Source organism: Piliocolobus tephrosceles, chromosome 1 (genome assembly GCF_002776525.5).
Source record: "Piliocolobus tephrosceles isolate RC106 chromosome 1, ASM277652v3, whole genome shotgun sequence".
NCBI lineage: Eukaryota > Metazoa > Chordata > Mammalia > Primates > Cercopithecidae > Piliocolobus > Piliocolobus tephrosceles.
In genome coordinates, this window is record NC_045434.1 from 53,831,750 (window position 1) to 53,848,933 (window position 17,184).

General features: G+C 34.7%; 1 protein-coding gene across 1 annotated transcript in view; it reads right to left on the bottom strand.

The window, feature by feature from the left end:
- ZBTB41 (zinc finger and BTB domain containing 41) overlaps positions 1-17,184 on the bottom strand; it is a 52,941-nt gene that overhangs the window by 24,436 nt on the left and 11,321 nt on the right. The window contains exons 5-8 of the mRNA XM_023203391.2: positions 14,888-15,035; positions 7,616-7,745; positions 2,666-2,761; positions 797-903 (exon numbers count right to left, since the gene is read on the bottom strand). Of these exons, the coding sequence (XP_023059159.1) occupies positions 797-903; positions 2,666-2,761; positions 7,616-7,745; positions 14,888-15,035 (481 nt within the window). The remainder of the gene's footprint in view (positions 1-796; positions 904-2,665; positions 2,762-7,615; positions 7,746-14,887; positions 15,036-17,184) is intronic.

Genomic DNA, 17,184 nt, shown 5'->3' on the forward strand with positions numbered 1-17,184 from the left:
GGCATAATTGCAATGGAAAAAGTCATCAGATTTTTAGTATATCTTATAAGTGGTGATAACAACTGCAACCTACCTCAGTGAGATCATTTCAGAAAATAATTACTATCTGTTGCATACTTTATATTCAAAAATTATGTTTAAAATAATAATAATAATCACCTGTTCTACCGTGCTCATAGAGATGGCTCTTTCCCATTATTGTGCTCACAGAGTTGGCTCTCTTAGCACTTCCTGAACATCAATCTGAGAGGAAAATACGAAAGAAATCCCCAGAATATAAAAATTATACAGTATAAAGATCTGAAATTGGTCAGGATTATTAAGGTACTCTTCTCCAAATACAGAGTTTCAAAATTCACTGTAACATACACTTTTAACACCCAATTTTAATCATTTCCCTTTTAACATGTAAGTTTCACCAACTTCTTCTCAAATCCAATCAAAATGAGAAATATTATCACAGCTTCTCCCTTTAGGGAAGTGTCAATAACAATTATTAGATATATCCATGTAATATGCAAAATGCAAATTTTGAGAATTTATTTAAAATTAAACTTTAAACTACACTTTACAGTCACAAAGGGTGACCAAATAATTAAAATTACAGTGAATATGTCATAAAATTATGTCCCTTTTGGATGCTTTTAAAAAATGTTTTTAGAACCAGAATTACAAAGAAGTGACGAGCATAAACCAAAATTTTAAACTTATAGCCAACATAAACATAACATCATATTATGTTCTTTTCAGGTATTTAAAAAGGATTTTGGAACTAGCATTACAAAACACAGTATACCTGAATGTATTTTTTTGTGCTTTGTAAGGTGATCATGACGGATAAATGTTTTTCCACATTCATCGCACTCATATCTTTTATCATCATGATGTACTCGTAAGTGAAGTCTGTAAAGAAAAAAAAATTGAACACCATTAAAACTGGTGACACAGAAGGGAAAAGCTCAATAATGAATAAATGATAAATAAACAATGAAAACTGGGCTGTCTACTCAACCACTTATACGTTATTGGCTTTATTTCTATGACCTTCAGAGTCCTTTTCAGTCTTTTACCACCTGACCCCAGGTCCCTACTCATCTCTTTCAAGAAAGCATTTCAACATTTGTATATGCTCAAACCACTTCTCAACATTATTCCTTCCCATCATATTAGATCCTAAATCTGGTTCACTGAATCTATCAAATGTCTAAGGTTATTATTTAGCTGACTGACCAAGACTCAAAAATATCAAAAGTAGGAGTAATCACAAAGGAATTAGAATCAGACAAATGAAGTAAGTGTACAAGTGACTAAGTATATCATGATAGCAAATGATGCAGTAAATGATATGGTTTGGCTCTGTGTTCCCACCCAAATCTCATCTCAAATTGTAATCCCCACATATTGAAGTAGGGACCTTGGTGGCAGGCAACTGGATCATGGGGGCAGTTTCCCCATGCTGTTCTTGTGACAGTCAGTGAGTTCTCACAAGGTCTGATGCTTTAAAAGTGTTAGTAGTTGCCCCCACTCTCTCTTTCTCCTGCTTCGCCTAGGTAAGACGTGCCTTGCTTGCCCTTCATATTCCCCCATGATTGTAAGTTTCCCGAGGCCTCCCCAGCCATGCGGAACTGTGAGTCAATTAAACCTTTTTTCTTTATAAGTTACCCAGTCTCAGGTATGTATTTATAGCAGTGTGAAAACAGAATAATACAGCAAATAATGGAGAATTTGCCCTACTCTGGATAATTGTTATCAACCACAAACTGATATTTAATCATTTTCTACCTTTTATAAGAGCTCAACTTTACGAAAATTACATTTTACTGCTTTTCTTCATACCAATAGAACAAAATAGGGCCCATTTTATAGTCACCCAAAGACAGTATAAAGACAGTATAAAAGGCTTAGATTATTAAGATTAGTTTAACTTGAATTAATTTTATCTCTGGAGCCTCCATCTCTCTACATATTCTAATGAAAGGAATAGCTTTCCCTTGCAAATTGCCAAAATAAGTGTTGATTTTACCAAGACCAACTGACTAGACTACCTCTAAAGGAGAAGTATTCAATTTAAACTTAAAACAAGATAAACAATAAATGAAAGTGTATACATTAAAGCCTTATATATAAGAACATTTTAATAAAAATTAAAATTGTACACATATTTCAGAATTAGTTACATTATTATTTATTTAGAAAAAACTTTTCATAAACTGCAAATATGGTCAAGGATTCAATCATAAAAATAACTAAATAAGTTATAATCACTATTAATGCACAAAAGACTTTTGAAAATTGAGCATAGGGAGTTGTTTATTTTGCCTTACTTTTATATTAAAATATTCTTTGATAGTAAAGAGTGGAGAAATGCACTAAGTTTAACTGAATTTTCATTCAGAGAAAAGTAATGAAATAAATATTTAAATAATGCCTTAGTAAAGCCTTCTGCAAACTTGGTGTGAGAAAATATTTATAATATTTTTTACCACAGAATAAACATAATAAAATGTTTAGAAAAAAAAAAATCCACACAGTAAAGTTTCTGCACAACCTTGCATATCATAAGGACTAAGAAATGTTTCAATTCAACAAAGTAATAAGAAAATAGAACTAACATAGAGATATAATTCCATCTTACTTAATAAAGGGAAAAAATGGTTTTACTTACCTATATGAACTTCCATGACGAAAACTTTGCCCACAAATACTACAAAGGTGAGGCTTTTCTCCACTATGGATTCTCAAATGTTCTTTCAAAGTAGTTCTGCATTAAAATATGTATATTCAAAGATTTTTAAAATGCCAATGTATACAGTAAATAGATTTGTGGAAAACTTACTAGAAAGGTATTCAAGCTAACTGATATTATGACAATTCTCTCCTCTTTCTCCTATAATAATTTTGTCCTTTACTATTCTCACTAGTATACAAACATGCTTGTTATAGCTCTCTCTCCTTAAAAACAAAAAATACTTCAGCCTCATTTGCCATTGGTTTGCTCAGAGATTTAATTATACAACTAAAGTAGACTTTCAAGAAGTATAATTTTAAAATGCTCATTATGACACTGAATTAAATTGATATGAATTTTGATAGAGAGGGCTTAATAATATTGAAGTAATCCAGTTTATCATTACTATTTCTTCCAAATATGTGCTTTGTATTTGTTGAAAAAACGTTGTAAAGTAAATAAAATGTTGTATTTCTAACTTCCAGGTGCTGATGTGAAAAAGGAACCTATATACAGAATATAATTATTGCTGTTTCTAAGTCTTCCAGCCCCACTGGCCCTGGATGGGCTACTATGAAACCATTACTCCTCAAAGTACATCACTAGCAATTCCTATAGTTCTAACTTTCAGAGCTTCCCCACATATCTAAAGTGCTGAGTAATAATGGACAAAGTTATTTTAAGGGAAAATAAAGCAAAAGGGAAATATGACTGACCTCTGCAGGCTTTTAGCTATCACTACTATAGTCATGTACTGCATAATGACATTTCAATCAATGACAGACCACATAAACAATGTTGTCCCATAAGATTACAACAGAGCTACACAATTTCTATAACCTAGTGGCATCATAGCACAATACGTTACTCACATGTTTGTGGTGATGCTGTTGTAGACAAACCTACTACATTGCCAATTATATGTAAGTATAGCAAATACAATTGTGTCCAGTACATAATTCTTGATAATGATAAGCGACTATGTTACTGGTATGTATTTCCTATACTTTTTATCATTATTTAGAGTGTACTTCTTCTACTAATTAAAAAAAAGAAAGCTAACTGTAAAACAGCCTCAGGCAAGTCCTTCAAGAGGTATTCTCTAAGAAGGCATTGTTACCATAGGACATGACAGCTCCATGCATGTACTGCTCCTGAAGACCTTCCAGTGGGACAAGATGTGCAGGTGGAAGACAGTAATATTGATAATCCTGACCCTGTGTAGGCCTAGACTAATGTTTGTGTATGTGTCTTTTGTTTTTAATCAAAAAAAGGTTAAAAAGTAAAACAAAAAAATTTTTTTTAAACACAGAAAAGCTTATATAAAATAAAATATCTTTATGCAGCTGTACAATTGTGTTTTAAGCTAAGTGTTACTATAAATAAGAAAGTTGAAAAAATCAAAAGTTTATAAAATAAAAATGTTACAGTAAGCTGCTGTTAATTTGAGGGAGAGAAATTTTAATACATTTAGTGAAACCTAAATGTACAGTGTTTATAAAGTCTACATTAGTGTACAGTAATGCCTGAGGCCTTCACATTCACTCACCACTCACTCACTGACTCCCCTAGAGAAACTGCTGGTCCTGCAAGCTCCACTCATGATTGGTACCTACACAAATACATATATTCTTTTTTATATTTTATACCATTTTTACAGTGCTTTTTCTATGCTTAAGTATGTTTAAATATATCAATACTTACCACTGTGTTACAATTGTCTACAATATTCAGTACAGTAACATGCTACACAGGTTTGTAGCCTGGGAGCAATAGGCTGGCTAAACCACATAGCCTACATGTGTAGTAGGCTATACCATCTAGGTTTGCATAAGTACACTCTATATTTGCGTGATGACAAAACTGCTTAACAATGCTTTTCTCCGAACATAGCCCTATCATTAAGCAGCGCATGACTGTACTTGATTTTTCTTTCAATCTCATACCTAGTAAGTTTAAAGGATGAATCTGAAATAAAAGTAGAGTTTTGCCAGTAGATGGTGCTCTTCTACAAGGTCCACCAATATGACAGTCTGTAGCTATACCCAGCTTTGTGGAAAATATCCCTAAAGATATCCCCAGATCTCTACCTATTAAATAGTTGTAGTAAAAGATAGAAAGGTTATCTTTGGGGATTCTTGTTTTGCCTTGTTTGCTTTTTCTTTTTACAGAAAGATCTTTAAGGGGAAAAATGAATGTATAATATATATAATGAACTTTATAATTTATCAATGTGTAAATGTTTTCATATAGTATACTGATTTTCCTATTTGACCATAGTATCTGCTATTTTAAGAAAATAGCATTTCTCATTTTTTAATTATAAAACTCTTATATACTGCAGAGTGTAAAAACTTTATAAGTACTGTTTAAAGAATAGTAAACACTTATATGCAGAGTAGGAACATTACTAGTACCTTAGAATGTCTACCCCTACTCCTCCCTGATCTCATCCTCCTTACCACCCCCCTCAGAAATAATATATATATAAAGAATAAAAAACTAAACAAGATATCATATGCTTTTGAAAACCTGAGTAACAAGCACAAACCTAACAATATTGCCACTATTAGATAAAGGGCCTAGAAGATAGTATGAACAGGATCTCCAGATCAGAGTCTAGCTCCTTCTGGCATGTCAGTAATTAAAGTGATGAAAAGTACTGGAAAACAAAGGTTTCACCATACTTGGAGTATCTGGCAGAGCTAGAATAGACCAGCTACTGAAAGTCTGGCAGAAATAGAGTCAAAATAAGTAGGCTGCTCTATATATTTTCCTTCTAAGCTTACCATGACCTACCTCTAATTCTGATGGAGAGCTCGAAAAAAGACATTTCTATGAAATGAGTATCCTCAGTTAAATCAAGGTAAAGGGCATAAAGTATAAGAGTAGGAAACTCATTAGCACACAGAGGTACTAGACAGAGGCACAGTACAGGTAAGAAGTCAGACCTTTCTAGCATTCTGTTCCCTAGTTAAAAGAAGAAACATGCTAGCAGGGACAGTGGCAATAAATCTCCATCATGTCTTGGGTCATACTACTAACAGTATGGTCCACCCATTACATATGCTGTACCCCTGACATACTGGGATCTTCTTTCACCATCCTCCAGTGTTCTGTCTTTGCTTCTCTCCCATGTTATAGCTATTCCCCTTGTCTTCCTGTTTATGAGTTTATTCCCTCACTTTGGCAGAGCATACCCAAATGGTGGAGCACACCCAGTAGCTTTATGAGAAAGAGTACATTAAAAGCTTATTTTTTGGCACCATGAAAATATCTTTATTCTATCTTGAGATTTTATTGGTTAGTTGAGAACAGAGCTCTAGGCTGGAGATTATTTTCATTCAGAATTTTACAGGCACTACTTTATGGTCCTACTTCTAGTGTTGATGTTTCTAAAAGTCCAAGTAGTTCTAATCAATGTACGTGACTTTTCTCCCTCTCCAGAAGCACAGAAAACCTTCCCTTTGCTACTCATGTCTGAAATATCATAGTGATGTACCTTGGTACAGGTCTATTTTCATCTAAGCATATGATGTGTCATTTCTATCTGGCAAACTCATACCTTTCAGTTCTGGAAATCATCTTGAATTATTTCAATGGTGATTTCCCCCCTCTATTTTCTCTGTTATTTCTTTCTAAAATTCCTATTTTTCAGATGCTAGACTTGCCTGATCCTCTAGTGTTCTAGGCCTTATTTTATATTGCTGGCTTTTGCTCTACTTTTTGTCCTTTAACCCTCCCGTTGAGTCTATACTTTGGCCATCATGCTTTGAATTTCTAAGAGCTCTAAATTATTCCTTGAGTGATCCTTTTATATATCATGCTTTTCTCATTTAATGGATTCTGTATCTTCAACTGAGACAGAAAAGTAATTGTTTGCTTCTTTTGAAATTTTCTTCTACCTTAATAATGTGTTTCCTTAAACTTTTTTTTTTTTTTTCTGTTTCTCTGTGTTGGAATCTATTTTCTATGTTAAAAGTTTTCCTCTTATGTATCATGATCCTTGACTATCCGCTCTTGATTAAGTATGATAGGCTAAAAAGTTGATGAGAAGGGCAAAGGACATAGATGGTCTTGGTAACTTAGCCTTCACTGTAGGTGATCTGGATGTACCACTTGTTAGGGAATGCATTTGCCCTTAGGTGCTCAGATTTTCAGGAAACAGACTTCAGATCTGCTGCCTAGAGAATAAAATCTAAAAGCCAAGATATTTGCAGAGATAAGGCCTGAGGATCACTGCTTTCAGCATGTAGAATATACCCCATCATGTAGCTATGTGGCATACTTTGGTCTAGCAATACTCTTGGGAGAGGGTCAGGTGTCTAGTAGCAATGGCATGAGTAGATGGTGGAAAAGAATCCAATGATATTAGTTCTAAAACTTCTAAAGTTTTTAATCTAGTGCTCCTTGTTCTGCCTCTCCTTCAACCCAGTTCCGAGGTACCTAATACTGCCACAGATTCTGTGATGTAAACTATGTTCTCACATGTCTGCGTTTCCACTTTGGGGTTTGTCTTTCTTAGATCTGCTAAGTCAACTGCCACTGATCCATCTGTTTTATAGCTTCCAAACCTGTGTCATTCTTGTTACATTTCTGTTGTCCCTATCTTTGCAGCTTATTCTTTTTAAAAAACAAACAAAAACCCTTAATCTAGTTTTAGTGGGGTTTTAGAAAGACATAAAATATGTACATTAAATCATCCATCTAAATCCTGCAAATCTTGACTCCATATCATCTTCCATAACATTTGTGTAATCCCTTTTTTCCTTATATTTCAAACTAAAGCACAATTCATGCATGTTGTGTCTTACGTTGCCCTAACTCTTACAAATCATATTCATTGATAGTACTAGGATGTTTCTGGGTGTGCAGATAATTCTTCACCTTTCTCGTACTGATTTTCCACAGATAAAGCAAGTCCATTTTCTCTTTCCACCATGAGTACATTCTATATGACGTTTCAGATTTCCAGTGTCATTAAACTGGCGACCACATATATCACATGGAAAAGGCCCTAAAAAGGAAAAAAGAGTGTGCATTTAAAGTTTAAAGAGGAGATACTAAGTTAAATTTAATAGGTATGCTGTAAGTTCATGCCTATCCTGTTGGCACATATGTCATAATACACTGCAATTTCTCTTCTAGGTTGTTTATTCCTAGAATAACATTTCCATATCCCTACAACCAAGTATAGGGCTCAGCATCTAACAGACAGAATAAATGTTGAACAAACTAATGAGTTAACAAATTGAAACGGCCAATTCCTTGTTTGAAATCAGACTGGAACAAAGTAGAAATGGCTGCATACTAAAGTTTTTGGAAAAGTGGGTAATAAAAATCTTTGAAAGAACAAATGGAGGACTTAAGAGAGTTTATAGTTTGGAAATATTTCTATTTGGTGGTACAAAATTAAGCCCAAGCCTCTCATAGTAATACTGACATTAGTTGGATTTGGAATTTCACTATGATTTTACCAAATAAACAACTGGAGACAAGACAGTGTTCTACTGACTGACAACATCTAAGAAGGACAAAGAATGCATAAAAAAGAAGTTTAGTAAATACAGAAGCTATATATTTGCAAAAAGATGTCTCAGTATATGGAAGGACAAACTGAAGAAAGAATTCTAATGAATTAATCATAATAGCACAATAGAAAGAAAACAGAATTAAGACACTGAAATTCAGAAACATAACAATAAGCAAAATTGCTTGGTAGCCACAGTAGCTCTGGGTAAATTTCCATGTGTTTTACACATTAGTATCTTTAATGTATTCTCATTTAAAATCTCTAACATTTCATTTTTCATGGCTCTAAATATTTTACTAATTTATTAACTCATTCAACAAGTATTTATTGATTCTTAATTCACATCAAGCACTGTGTTAAGTATTATGGAAAATCTCTCCACTTCTTCGAAACCAAAAAAAGGCTCTAAGACATTGAGAAAAGGAAAGTCAGTATTTGCATAGCTGAAAAATAAAGGTGAAGTAAATATAAGTGCCAAATAAAAATAAGTGCCAAAATAAGGTTATTATGCAAAATATGTGGTTAGTCAAAGAATGAGATATCTACTAGTAAAACTTTTAATAAAATATGACTATATGTATAGCTGGAGGTTTCAGCTGGGCAAAGGAAGAAATGAAGCATTCTCTTTAATGTTCAGTTACTTATGGGGATTCTTCAAAGAAAACAACAACTACATTTTTTTGCTATACTGGATATCCAGTTTTGCATGCAGCTAAGCCTATTTAAACAACCTCCCGGGCTCAAGCAATCCTTCCACTTCAGCCTCTCCTCTTTTATTTATTTATTTATTTTTATAGATGACATCTCACTAGGTTGCCCAGGCTGGTCTCAAACTCCTGGGCTCAAGTGATCCTCCCACCTCTGTCTCCTAAAGTGCTGGGATTACAGACGTGAGTCACCATGCCTGGCCAAGATCTGACTTTTAAAAGCCAAACTACAACTTTTACACATATATATTCATATATATTAAAAATTCTTCTCCTTTAACTGTTCAGATGGCATTTCTTACATATCTTTCCCCTTGATTTAACAGAATATATATTCCTAATGTAGACAGTATGAGTATTGCTTTGAATAACCTAAAGCAGTAGTTATCAAAATGTGATATCTAGATCATTTGCACCAGCACTACCTGGGAACTTGTACAAAATGCAAATTGTACAAGTTCCAAATGCAAATACAAATTTGGGGCCATACTCTAGAACTATCTGAATCAGACACTCTGGGAAATTCGTTTTAATAAGGTCTCCAAGTGATATACACCAAATTGCATGATGCACTTATCTAAAGTATACAGTGATTCAAGGGAACAGAAGCATAGAGATGGAATGTAAAAGAAGAAGCTCTCTCTCTATATATATAATATTGCTTTGTGTATTTTATATTTGCATGTATACATACATATGTAAACGTATGTACACGCACACAAACACAGAAAATACTCATAACAATACTCTATTCGGTTTATTTTCTGAAATAATAGTGGCCCAAAATGCAAAGCTACTATGTCATAAGCCATGTTTCTCAAAGGTCTTGGAAAGACTGAAAATTATAATGCTAGAAATGACAACATGTTCAGAGAAAGAGAATGAAAACTATGCCTGGTTCTACATTTGGCATTTATACAGTAACTCATTTAATCCTCACAATAGTATCTAAGAAGTACGTATTAACTTCATTTTAACAAAAGAGGAAGTTGGAAGTCTGAGAGGCTGTTCCAGATCACATAGTAAGTGGCTAAGTCAGACTCAGAAAACAAGCCTGGCTAGAAAGTCTTCTACTTCCACTTCCACATCATGCCACACTTACTAAACTTTTTCTTCTAGTAAATGTCAGCTTAACCCAGTAAATGTCAACTCTTATTAAAAATTATACAAATTACCTAATCAGTTGTAAAATATTCGTGTGTACACAGCACTAAAATGTAATGATTTATTTATTGGTTAGATTACCTATTGCACTATAATTTAATTTGGCAGAAATAGTATCCCCAGGTTCTAACACTGAGCTGATCATACAGTTAGCAATTGTTCCATAAATATTTACTATTTTGAATGTTGAATGTACTTTCCTTGTGTATTTTCTGCCATAAATATTAGACAGTAGGTTAGCTAAGCCTTTCTGACTAACATTTCTGGAACACCTCTCATTATTGGTATGCTGCAGCATGATAGAAGAATCTCTTAACAAGTCATAAAAATCTTCTAGTTCAACCACTTCTAAAGAATGCCATCTTCAACAACTCTAACAGCTAGTAAGGTAAGTTCAGCATATGCTTGTATACTTGTATAATTTCACTGATGGGAAAGTAACTATTGTATAAGACAAGTTAGTTTGTAAGTTCCAACACTTAAAAAATTATTATATTTCCCTCTGATGTTTCTACAAGGTGGGACCAAAAAGATTACCTAAAAATTTTCATATCAAAAAGAAAGAAGTGCACCAATTCTCCAATACAAACTACTTTTTTTGGAACTAAACTAAAGAAATTTCTCCCATGAAACAAAATCAAGAACATGTCCACTACAGTTTGGTAACTATAAAAACTGTTTCTACATGATGGCTTCTTAGAAATGCTGAAACTGAATACTGTGAAAGGAAACAACTTAGTAAAGGCAATTTGGAGAGATTAAGCTTCAGGTAAATAATCTTCCAGCATATACTAATCTTATATACTAAACTCACAAAGATTTAGACTCCCTTGTTGCACAATAGTGCCTTGAAAGTATTTGAAGACAGCTGCTCTATCTTCCTTTCCCGGATAAAATATTTCAAGGACCATGTTTTTCACATGATATGATTTCAAGACTCTACATCACCAAAATTACCCATCTCTAAAATATATATTTGTCAATATCCATCTTAAATGTGGTATACAGAAATGAATGCAATTTTCCAGATCGATTCAAAATCAGACTATTATTTCCCTAATTCTGAAAAATAGACTTTTATTAATACAGTTTAAAACTACATTGGTTTTGTAAATCATATCACATTATTGGTTCACACTGTGTCCAAAAAGCCTCTGCCTTTTTGATCGTAAAGTAAGTACTTTGGATGATAAACTATTTTATAGTTCTTAAAGACTTAATGACTAAAAGATCACTCCCTTAAGTTTACAACTTTCATTTATTTATTTTTTTATTTTTTTATTTATGTATTTATTTATTTATTTTATTTATATTTTTGAGACAGAATTTCGCTCTTGTTGCCCAGGCTGGAGTGCAATAGTGTGATCTCGGCTCACTGCAACCTCTGCCTTCTGGGTTCAAGAGATTCTCCTGCCTCAGCCTCCTGAGTAGCTGGTATTACAGGCATCTGCCACCATGACCAGCTAATTTTGTATTTTTAGTAGAGTCAAGGTTTCTCCATGTTGGTCAGGCTAGTTTTGAACTCCCGACCTCAGGTGATCTGCCAGCTTCAGCCTCCCAAAATGCTGGCATTACAGGCATGAGTCACTGCATGCAACCTAGCTTTGTATTTATTCTTAATTAATTTTAATGTAATTTGTTTTGACCTATTGTATAACATACAGATTTTTAAAATATGTTTATTTTCTAGTATATTAAATATCCTTGCCAGCTTTATGACATCTATACATTTCATAAGCAATGAAGTATATATTTTTATTTAAGTTGTTAACAAAAGTAATGAATTGAACATGGAGAGGGCCTCTACCTGTAATGACAAAATTCATTAGTGGGATTAACAGTCATAAATTTACCAAAGTATACTGCTATCTAGACCACAACTCTCCACCTTGGCTGTAAGCATTAGGGAGGTATTTCATTAAATACTATAGTGAATTCCAAATATATTAAGTTTATTCTATTCCTTGAAAAATTATCTTTTTCCAAAATAAGAATGTCTCATCCTAAGCACTCACAAACCTATGCAATGTCAACTATGAATAAATGCACAGCTTACGCCCACTGGCACATTTGTCACCAAAAAAAGGAACAACCAAAAAAAAAAAACCCAACACACAAAAAAACACATTTACACATCTCCAAGAACTGTGACATATACAGTACTCCTTCCAATTTATATGATTTTCTTTGCCTAAGTCAATACTCAAGGTTCACCAATGGTAGTTCAACAATCCCCCAAAATGAAACATTTAGGAATAAATCTAACAACATAAGTACAAGATCTATATGAGAAAACTACAAAACTCAGATGAAAGAAATAAAAAAAAAAAAAACTAAACACGTGAAAAGATATCCCATGTTCATGGAAAGACTCAACTTCACAACATGATCTATACATTCAATGCAATCTCAATCAAAATCCCAGAAAGTCATTTTGTAGATATCAACAAACTGATTCTAAAGTTAATATGGAAAGGCAAAAGATCCAGAAGAGCCAACACAACATTGAAGGAGAAGAGTAAGGTTGGAGGGCTGACATTACTTGGCTTTAAAACTTACTATAAAGTTACAGTAATCAAGACAGTATATTATTGGCAAAAATAAAAATTAAAAAAATAGATCAATAGAACAGAACACAGAGCCCAGAAACAGACCTACATAAATATGGTCAACTAATCTTTCACAAAGAAGCAAAACCAATACAATACAGCAAAGACAGTCTTTTTAAGAAATGGTCCTAGTGCAAATGGATATCCAGACCAAAAAAAAAAAAAAAAAAAAGAATCTAGACATAGAGTTTACATCCTTTGCAAAAGTAAACTCAAAATGGATCACAAAAATGTAGATGACCTTAGGTTTTGCAATAACTGCACAATCCATGAAAAAAACAATAGATAAATTGGACTTAATTAAAATTAAAATTTTCCTCTGTCACAGAAATTGTCAAGATGATGAAAATTCACAGATTGAAAGGAAATACTTGAAAAGAAATATCTGGTGTTATCCAAAACATACAAAGAACTCTCAAAACTCAACAATAAGTAAACAACTTGATGAAAAAATGGGCCAGCTGGGCGTGGTGGCTCACGCCTATAATCCCAGCACTTTGGGAGGCCGAGGCAGGTGGATCACCTGAGGTCAGGAGTTTGAGACCAGTCTGGGTAACCTGGTGAAACTCCGTCTCTATTAAAAATACAAAAAACTTAGCTGGGCGTGGTGGCTGGCACCTGTAATCCCAGCTACTCTGGAGGCTAAGGCAGGAGAATCACTTGAACCCAGGAGGTGGAGGTTGCAGTGAGCCAGGATTGCGCCATTACACTCCAGCCTGGGCGACAGACCAAGATTCTGTCTCAAAAAAAAATTGGGCCAAAGAACTAACAGACACCACACCAAAGAAGATATATAGATGTAAATAAACATATGAAACGATGCTCCACATTATATGCCATCAGGAAAATGCAAATTAATGCAATGAGATACCATTACAAACCTATTACAATGGCCAAAATTTGGAACACAGAAAGTACCAAATGCTGGCAAGAACATGAAGTGACAGACATTCTCATGGGAATGCAAAATGATACAGCTACTTTGGAAGACAATTTCACAGTTTCTTATAAATTAATTATACTTTTACCATCTGATCCAGCCCTTGTTCTCCTAGGTATTTAACCAAAGCAATTGAAAACCTAAGTCTACAAAAAAGCCTACACAAGATGTTTACAGCAATTTTATTTATAACTGCCAAAACTTGGAAGCAACCAAGATATCTTTCAGTGGGTGAATGGACAAACTGTGGTATATCCAGACAATGGAATAAAGTTCTCCCTAGGTATCCGTGAGGGACTGGTTCCAGGATGGCCTGGGATACCAAAATCCATGGATGCTCCATTCCGTTATATAAGGTGGTGTAGTATTTACATGCAAACTATGCACATCCTACCATACACTTTAAATCACCTCTTGATTACTTAATACTAATACGATGGAAGTGTGATGTAAATCACTGTTATACTATATTTTAAAGTGTGTATTTTTTTATTGTGGTATTATTATGTTTTGTTATTTCTTTTTTAATATCTCCGATCCACAGTTGGTTGAATCCACAGACATGGAATTCATAGATATGGAGTGCCAATTATATCATTTAGCACTATACTAAGTGGAAGAAGCCAACCTGAAAACGCAACACAGTGTATGATTCCAACCATATGATATTCTGGAAAAGGTAAAACTATGGAGACAGTAAAAAGATCATCAAGTAGTAGATGAGGTATCTAAAAAAAATGAACTATCCAATAAAGTACAAAGGTCAGTGGTTGCCAGGGGTTGGTGTGGGAGACAAATGGAGAAGCACAGGGAAATTGCGGGGCAGTGAAACTATTCTGTGTGATACTATATTGATATATGTCATTATAGATTTGTTTAAAACAACAGAATATACAATACTGAGAGTGAACCCTAGTCTAAACTAGAGTCTTTGGGTGATTATGATGTGTCAATGTAGGTTCTTCGATTGTAACAAATGTACCACTCTGGTAAAGAACTGCTGATAATGGGGGAGGCTGTGCATATGTGGAGGCAGAGGGTATATGGGAACTATCTATTCCTTCCTCTCAATTTTGCTGTGAACCTAAAACCGCTCTTAAAAAGTCTTTTAGAAGAAAAAGAGTAATTCAGCTGTAGAAGCCTCCTCCAACATGATGTGATAATTAAAATTGTCATGGCCGCCTTAAGAAAAAGTAACTTGCTTACCCAGATGGAACTTTTCTTGATGCTTTAACCGAGCAAACCGTGATTTAAAATGTTCTTCACAATAGGTACACTTAAAAGGTTTATCTTGAGAATGTAGAATCATATGTTCCTCCAAGTGTGGTCTTCGAGTAAAAGATTTCTTACAAATCTAAATTAAAATGCAAACAAAATGTTAAAAGAACCTAAATTAAAAATTGTAATACTAAGCTTGTAATGAGAAAAAAAAAAAAAAAAAACAGGTAAATTCAATAAACACACTTTTCTCCCAACAGTAAACTTACAAAAAGTAAAACTAAATTCTAATTGTGCAGAAAAAAATGCTCTAGAGGAAGTAAGGAATGATTTTAAATTAGCACTAAAGGTAGCTGAATTTCAACTCTTTACATTTCTAGTAGGAATATAGAATAATCATACTCTCTTAATTCTAGTCAGAATTTCTAAATCCATGAAATATATTATTTTTTAGTCATTTATATGTCAGAAATAAAAGGTTCTTTTTTTTCAGTGTTGCTGTATATTTGAATAAAAATCTGAATAAGAAGCCACAGAAAAAGTATTTTAAAGTGTATCTCTTGAAGTGGTCAGTCTTTAAAAATTTGACATTCATCAGGTTTTTTAAGAGAGGTAGGCTGCTATAGTAAAAGCACCAACAATAATGACATAGCACATACTATATATACCAGGCACAATGCTAAGTAATTCATGGATTATTTCTCTTAATTCTCAGAATAATCCTGTGAGACAGATGCAATTGGCATTATTATTAATGTTTTATAGCCAAGAATGATGAAACTTAGTAAGGGGAAGACACTATCTTATGCAGACTCAAATATTGTAATTAATAATTACTTTCAATTTCCAGAAGCTGAAATCAGAGAAATTGTGAGAATTTTGCTGTATATATAAATTGAATCTTGGATTAAAGAAGGCAAAAGTAACAGCTAGCGTTGCCTTTAAAAATGATTCGCCTAGGCTGGGCACAGCAGTTCACACGTACAATCCCGGGAAGCACTTTGGGAGGCCGAGACGGGTGGATCACTTGGGGTCAGGAGTTCAAGATCAGCCTGGCCAACCTGGTGAAACCCCATCACTACTAAAAATATAAAAATTAGCTGGGCGTGGTGGTGTGCACCTGTAGTCCTAGCTACTGGGGGGGCTGAGGCACAAGAATCACTTGAACCCAGGAGGAGGAGGCTGCAGCGAGTCAAGATCAGGCCACTGCACTCCAGCCTGGGTGACAAAGCAAGACTCCAACTCAAAAAAGAAAAAAAAAAGAAAAGATTAATGTAAATACTGAAAAAATACTTAGAGGTACTGTAGAATAAAGATGTCCGTAAGTACAATGGTACTCCTCCTATTGAAAAATGGAATCGGCCGGGCGCGGTGGCTCAAGCCTGTAATCCCAGCACTTTGGGAGGCCGAGACGGGCGGATCACGCGGTCAGGAGATCGAGACCATCCTGGCTAACATGGTGAAACCTCCTCTCTACTAAAAGAATACAAAAAACTAGCCGGGCGAGGTAGCGGGCGCCTGTAGTCCCAGCTACTAGGGAGGCTGAGGCAGGAGAATGGCCTAAACCCGGGAGGCGGAGCTTGCAGTGAGCTGAGATCCGGCCACTGCACTCCAGCCTGGGCGGCAGAGCAAGACTCTGTCTCAAAAAGAAAGAAAAGAGAAATAGAATCTAATTCCCTTCTCTTTAAATATACCCAGGTTAGAGTGATTTGTTTGGCCAACAAAATGTGGTAGAAGTGATTTTCAGAGACTTCTGAGGCTATGCCATAAAGTCTAATAGTTTTTATCTAGGTTTCTTGGAACACTTACTCACTCTTGGAACTTAGCTGCTATGATAGAAAGAAGCTCAAGAAGCCTCAAGAAGAGACCAAAGTAGAGAAGAACTAAGGTTCCTGGTAAACAGTCCTTGCTGAGATTCTAGCCAGGAACAAACACCAAGTTACCTGTCACATGAGTGGGCCACTTTGTTTTGTTTGACAGTCTGGCTCTGTCACCCAGGCTGGAGTACAGTGGTGTGATCTCAGCTCACTGCAACCTCCACCTCCCGAGTTCAAGTGATTCTCTTGCCTCAATCTCTCAAGCAACTGGGATTACAGGCATATGCCACCATGTCTAGCTAATGTTTATTTTTTTTATTTTTTTAAGTAGAGATGGGGTTTTGCCATGTTGGCCAGATTGGTCTCGAACTCCTGACCTTACGTGATCTACTAGCCTGGGCCTCCCAAAGTGCTGGGATTACAGGCGTTAGCCACCATATCCGGCCTTGAGTGAGCCGCTTTGGAAGT